Genomic DNA, 6,797 nt, shown 5'->3' with positions numbered 1-6,797 from the left:
GAGACCTCTGGAATCCGTGGGACTCCTGAATGAGATTTTCCAGTAGCCAAAGCTGGCCATCCTGTTGAAGCACTTGTCATGATATGGAGTAGATCGGTTTGACTGGCTATCAACATAATCGCTCCTGAATGCCCTCTTAGACACTATGGCATCCCGACAGCTCCCTGGTTTAATGAGGAGCTTCAAACAGTGGAACAAGCTGGAATGTGAGAGGCCTAAGGCTCTTCATGAGGATGACGGAACACACCTGAAAGGGCATAATTACACATGTCGGTGAAGGCAGCGAAGAAGGCTTACTTTGCTGCCTCCGACGCATACTTGAATAACCATTCAGCTGCCCCTTTTGAGGGGTTCAGTGCTCGCTGTCATCTACTGGACTGAATCCAGGGCTGCCACCCTCTGAGACCTGCTGTGATGAGTTTGCCAAACATTTGAGGATAAAATTGCTCACCTCCATACTGACTTGAACACCGCAATCAGTACAGTGTCTGTTGAAGTGTCCACTGTTGTGGGATCAATTTCAGTTTTTAACCCCGAGGAGGTGGACTACCTTGATGGAGGGAGCCATGATGGACTGACCGGTTTGCTTAGGGGAGTGGCGAACATATCGCTTCAGGATGGTGTAGTCTCTGCTGTGTTGAAAGTGATGATGTGACTACTCCTGAAAAGCACATCCCTTCACCCAGAAAACTATATAATTGCATGTTCAGAAATACCCCATTTTTGAGCAAGGCTGAAAGACTGGTGACCTATCAGCTGCAGGTGATCTTGGATGAAACTGATGATCTTGATCCATTCCTGCCTGGGTTGAGGCCCAGTCTTGGAATGGAATTGGTCTTGATCACCCTGATGGAAGACCTTCTTTGGCAGAAGGACACGGGGAGTGCGACCCCGTGTATATTTTTTCATTCTCTCCGTGGCTTTGTATACCATTGACCACTCTGTGAGTTGCGGGTTGGGAGCTCAGAGCTCCCATTTGCAGCTTCAGCTGGTGCACCAACTATGGCCATTCCTGGCCTGAGATAGCCCAGGCACTGTAATCCATACACTCCTCACCACATGGTTAGTCTATTATGATGTGGTCTACTGTAATGTGCTCTACAGCAGGCTGCCCTTGTGCCTGGTTTTGAGAATGCAGCCTGTGCAAAACGCAGCAGGTAGGATCCTCAGTGGAGCACCCAGCTATACACATAATATAGCCATCTTAAAAGATTTGCAGCGGGGGCCTTTCCTTACTGAGCCATATTCAAATTTTCGGTGCACTGCTGACAGACAAACCCCTAAATGACTCGGGGCAGCTTACACAGCTAACCACCTTCCCTTATCTATACCTAGTCGACCCCTGAGATCTTCTGAGGAGATCTTACTGATCATTCTGCAGCCAATGGACAATCACCAGGAAGCGGCATGTGAGTGGGCCTTCTCAGCGGTGGCACCCACTCCTTGGAATCCTCTCCCACATGTGATTTGAGTAGGGATGTTAGAGAATTCTGCCACGGATCCCAGGGAGGCCGAATTCCAGTGAATTTAGCCCCCCGGAATCCATGGCAGAACGGAGCAACCCGCCCCACCACCCCGCAAAATCCCCGCGAAACGGAGCGTACCTCTGGTGGCAGCTCTGGCGGAGGATGAAGTGGCGGTGGCAGTGACAGCGGCGGCTGCTGGGCTGCTGTGGCCGCAAATGGTGTAGGGGATGCCATTTGCATCCCTGCTTTAGCCGTGATAGGCCACGTAAATATATACGTAGCCAATCACGGGCCAGCGTAGGGACGCAAATGTGTCCATTTATGTCTGCAGAAGCCCGGCAGAGGCTGGAGGCCCCGCTGTGGGTTGGCCTGGCCAGTGGCTCCGCTGCCGAGTGGAGCTGTGACTAGCTGCGGAATGGAGCTGGCCGGGAAGGATTCCGGGGGGGAGGAACGTCTCGGCTCCCCCCCCGTCGAGGATTCCGGGGGGAGGAACTGATCACCTCGCCAACTGCGGACCCCAGAGGAGCCAGGTAAGCGGGGTTTTGTACACCCCTAGATTTGAGTGGCAGAAATGGTGGCAAGTTTTCAATGCCTTTTGAAAATAAAGTTATTCACAAGTCTTTTCCTGACTCTGTTACCTCCGTGTTCAACACTTATGATGATGTGATGTCTTTGATTGCCTTTAATTATTTGTATTTTTGTTTATGTTGCATTGTAATATAAACTGCTTAGAGATTTTAATATATTCAGCAGTAAAAAGGTAAAGGTGTCCCCAACCAGTCATGTCCGACTCTAGGGTGCGGTGCTCATCCCCGTTTCTAAGCCGAAGAGCCAGCGCTGTCCGAAGACGCTTCTGTGGTCATGTGGCTGGCATGACTGAACACCGAGGTGCACGGAACGCTGCTACATTTCCCGCCGAAGTGGTACCTATTTATCTACTTGCAATTTCTTCCTTTCGAACTGTAGGTTGGCAGAAGCTGGGACTGAAGACGGGAGCTCACTCTGTCATGCGGCACTCGGGTCTCGAACTGCTGTCCTGCCGACCTTCTGGTCTGCAGTTCAGCGTCTTAACCACTAAGCCACCGCGGCCCCTAATATTCAGCAGTACAGAAGTATTATAAATAAAAATAAAATGGCTAAGTATCACATGGTAGAAACAATCAAATAATCAGGTGGTCTGGAGAAAAAAAGATTACAGAGGTATATAGTAGGATGGACTACCCATTCCAGTTAATGAGAGGCCATGGTTCCTAGGCTTTGTTTGGTCTACCTGGGAGCACAATGTCATGGTTGCCAAAAGAACTGGTCCATACACTTATTCACTCAACTTCTCCAGTGCCTTTGCATGTGGAGGAGGAGCACGGAAAAGTTCCCTCTGCCATGCCTGTCAATATGGGATGCGATGAGCTCAAACACCAGGGGGAGAATACTTGAATTGGGCCCAGGCATGTATGCTGTGATGCACAATTCCCACAGGGGGAAAATGTGAAATGCACTACCCTCTGTCAACAACAAAACTTGAATGTGATGTGTTTGTTTGTCAATGTAAATAAAAAAGAGAACTGTACAGCTATTACTCAGTGGCAAAAAACAGAGAAGTAGCAAGAGATATAGATTTGTCAAGCAATAATTATATATGATCTGAAACACATGGGGGGGGGGAGAGGGGAAATCAGAATCGTGCTATATGACAACCCCCTCAAACAATGCTATAAGAATCAGATTTCGACTTCTGTTTTCATCATGAGATGCTCCTTTGTATTCAGATCAGGCCTGAATACAAGAATGTAGCACTTGGGAATAAAGATGCAGCCCAGCAAGCCAGCACTGGAGGCCAGGATAGAGAAGACCTGCACAGCCACCATGTATTTCCCCTTGGTGCTCAGATAGGTGGGCACAAAGGACACCCAGACGCTGCAAAAGACCAGCATGCTGAAGGTGATCAGTTTGGCTTCATTGAAAGCTCCGGGCAGCTTCCTGGCTAGGAAAGCCACCGTGAAGCAGATGGCAGCCAGGAAGCCCATGTAGCCAAGGGCAGTGTAAAACATGGTGACGGACCCTTCATTGCATTGCAGGGTGATCTGCCCAGGCTGGGAGTGCATGTCAGAGTCTTGGAAGGGTGGAGAGATGCCCAGCCAGATGGAGCAGATGACAACTTGGACACTGGAAGAAGAAATGACAGTGGAGTTGGCCAGACTTTTCCCCAGCCATCGCCTCACCCTGTTCCCTGGCTTTGTGGCCAGGAAGGCCAGTATCACGGTGATTGTTTTTGCCAGCAGTGAAGAGACGGCAACTGAAAAGATGATGCTGAAGGCCGTTTGCCGGAGCAGGCAGGTCACCTTCCTTGGCCGCCCAATGAACAGGAAAGAGGACAAGAATGAAAGCAGCAGGGAGACGAGGAGAATGTAGGAGAGGTCCCGGTTGTTGGCTTTGACTATGGGAGTCTCGAGGTGTCGAATGAAGATTCCTAGCACAATGCCTGTAATTAGGGAGAGGAATAGGGCAAAGGAAGCCAAGATGATCCCCAAAGGTTCTTCATAGGACAGGAATGTTATGATCTTCTGGATACATTGATCTCGGTCCTTATTTGGATGCTGATCCTCTGGACACTTGCTGCAATGTTCTGCATCTGCAAAAAGCAAGTATCAAAACTATCTCAGACAACCATAGTCTTTTTTCTTCTCATTTTAAACATTTCATCAAATATATTTTCCAGGATTCAAGCTTATACCCAAGAACAGGACCTCATCAAGCTTGCTGTCTGTAGTTGCCTGTCTGCTCTGCCCCCAGTACTGAACCCGCACTTGACATTTTTGCAAGTAGATGCATATGCACAGTCAAAGAAATCTGTCTTAGGTATAGCAGTGCCAAGTCCTTTTTCTTACTCCATATCTTTGTGGAAATCATGCCCATGCTTTCCTGGAAGCAAAAGATTCATACCTGGTCCACGCAAAAAACTCAAATACCTACACATGCTTCCCGTTTTGCACTACTCTGCACACAGTCACAGGAAACATAAAAAGCAGAGAACCTCCCTCACAAACACACTCACTCAGGAAACAGGGACAGCCTGAGTCACTGACCCATTGAGACCTAACGGCCAAACAGGAGAAGGCACACAAACACACAGAGGGAGTCATACACACTGGGCCCCCACACACTTACACTAGAGTAAATAATATTTATGAAATCATAGAATCATTCAAATCTCCAGGGCCAGATGAACTGCATCCTAGAGTAATAAAGGAACTGGCAGAAGAACTCTCCAAAATACTGTCTATTATCTTTGAGAAATCATGGAGGATGAGTGAAGTGCCAGATGACTGGAGGAGGGCCAATGTTGTTCCTATCTTCAAAAAGGGCAAAAAGGAGGAACCTGGGAACTAGAGACCAGTCAGTCTGACATCAGTGCCTGGGAAAATTCTGGAGCAGATTATAGAATCATAGAATCATAGAAAAGTAGGGTTGGAAGGGGCCTACAAGACCATCAGTCCAATCCCCTGCTCAGTGCAGGAATCCAAGTCAGAGCATCCCTGACAAATGGCTGTCCAGCCTCGTCTTGACTGCCTCCAGTGTGGGAGAGCCCACCACCTCCCTAGGTGATTGGTTCCATTGTTGTATTGCTCTAACAGTCAGGATGTTTTTCCTGATGTTTAGCCGGAATCTGGCCTCCTGTCACTTGAGCCCATTCCTCTGTGTCCTGCACTCTGCGATGATTGAGAAGAGATCCTGGCCTTCCTCTTTGTGACAACCTTTGAAGTACTTGGTGAGTGCTATCCTATCTCCCCTCAGTCTTCCCTTCTCAAGGCTAAACATGCCCAGTTCTTTCAGTCTCTCCTGAGAGGGCTGTGTTTCCAGTCCCCTGATCATCTTTGTTGCCCTCCTCTGAACCCCGTCCAGCTTGTCTGCATCCTTCTTCAAGTGCGGTGCCCAGAACTGGACGCAGTACTCCAGATGAGGCCTAACCAGTGCTGAGTAGAGGGGATAAATCGTGGATATTAATAAAAATAAACAAGACAAGAAAGGATCCAAGTTAACAAATGTCAAAACACCTTCCCTGAAAATGCCTGGGTGAATCTTTGCTCTCTTCCCCAGGGGCCGCCCTTTCCTCCAGAGTCACTGACCTTCCTTGGTGGAGATGGTCCCTTCTGCACAGGGAAAACAGTCATAGCAGCAAACTGGCTTCCCTTCCTGAGGCACCTTGAAGAATCCTGGGTGACAGCTTTCCACACACCTAGAATGAGGCAGGGGCTAAGCATAGATTCAAGAAAGATGAAGGAAAAAGTGTTTGTTAGGCCCAATATATCAAGGGCGAAGAGTCACAGAACAGGAAAGGTCTAGCAGGATCTCCTGATCCAGTTTTAATTTGGAAATTACACTGCTGGGCACAGAACTTTGCCAGCCCTGCCTGGTTCAAACCTGGGAGGGAACCTGGAACCTTGTGGATGCAAACAGATGTTGTGCCACTGATCTATGTTTCCTCCCCAACTATTGCTTGCTGGCTGTCTTTGGCTCTTCATTGGAGCAGGACCTCCTGCTTGCTGAAATCCAGACGTCAGCTGCTCCAGCCGACAGCTCAAGCCATGGACCTCAGGACCACAAACACGCCTTCTGGGTGTTTCCAACATGCTCCACTCCACTGCTAACACCTTCAGAAACAGCGGTTGTTTCAAACCCGTCTCTGTGCATCTCTCCCATTGTGCTATCCTGTATTCATCCTTCCAGTGTTTTCTTCCTGTAAGCTAACTGGGAAGGAACTGTCGCTTTGTCTCATGCATTTTATTTTATTCATTCACTGATTCATTCTATTTCTTATCTGCCCCATAACTAATGTTCTCTAGATGGAGTAAAAACTAAATTCCAGAGAAGAGATTAAAATATGAAATACAATACCGATATTTAAAAGAATAAAGTACAATATAATGCAAAGCAGTAAAGAGCACAGAAATTGATTTAACAGCCATAATAACCTCGAACGAGGTCTCTAACCTGCCTGGGAGAAAAGGGAAGTCTTTGCCTGGCACCTAAAATAGAATACCGTAGGCGCCAGGTGAACCTCTTTGGGGCGTTAATTCCCTAAGTGGGGTGCCACCACTGAGAAGGCCCTCTCTCTTGTGGCCACCAGCCTTGCTTCATCTGGTGAGGACACCTGGAGGAGTGCCTCTGATGATGACCCAAAAGTCTGAGCAGGTCGATGCGGGAGGGGATGTGCCTTCCGCTACTGTAGTCCCAAGCCATTTAGGTCTTTAAGGCTCAATACCAAGACTTTGAATTGGGTGTGGAAATGGCCTGAAAGCCAGTGCAGCTGACAAAACAGTGAGAGAATCGGTC

At 48.4% G+C, this 6,797-nt stretch overlaps 1 protein-coding gene across 1 annotated transcript; it reads right to left on the bottom strand.

The window, feature by feature from the left end:
• Window positions 1-3,162: 3,162 nt before the first annotated feature.
• On the bottom strand, window positions 3,163-6,164 carry LOC146356482 (vomeronasal type-2 receptor 26-like). Its single transcript, XM_084830143.1, has 2 exons — window positions 6,071-6,164; window positions 3,163-4,095 (listed from the first exon to the last, which is right to left on the bottom strand). The coding sequence occupies exons 1-2, from the start codon at window positions 6,162-6,164 to the stop codon at window positions 3,185-3,187; spliced, it is 1,005 nt and encodes a 334-aa protein (XP_084686269.1). The 3' UTR covers window positions 3,163-3,184.
• Window positions 6,165-6,797: the final 633 nt, after the last annotated feature.

This window comes from Heloderma suspectum, chromosome 2, assembly GCF_057233095.1.
Source record: "Heloderma suspectum isolate Gila_16-S chromosome 2, 16-S_ref, whole genome shotgun sequence".
Taxonomy (NCBI): Eukaryota; Metazoa; Chordata; class Lepidosauria; order Squamata; family Helodermatidae; genus Heloderma; species Heloderma suspectum.
This window is presented reverse-complemented; position numbering and strand designations above follow the sequence as displayed.

What these genes read in the sequence shown, in the direction of transcription:
- LOC146356482 (XM_084830143.1), bottom strand. Translation starts at nt 6,164, where the DNA reads ATGGGAGAGATGCACAGAGACGGGTTTGAAACAACCGCTGTTTCTGAA. An exon ending in TGGAAACACCCAGAAGGCGT is followed by an intron (nt 4,096 to 6,070) that starts GTTTGTGGTCCT and finishes TGCTTTTTGCAG; the next exon opens with ATGCAGAACATTGCAGCAAG.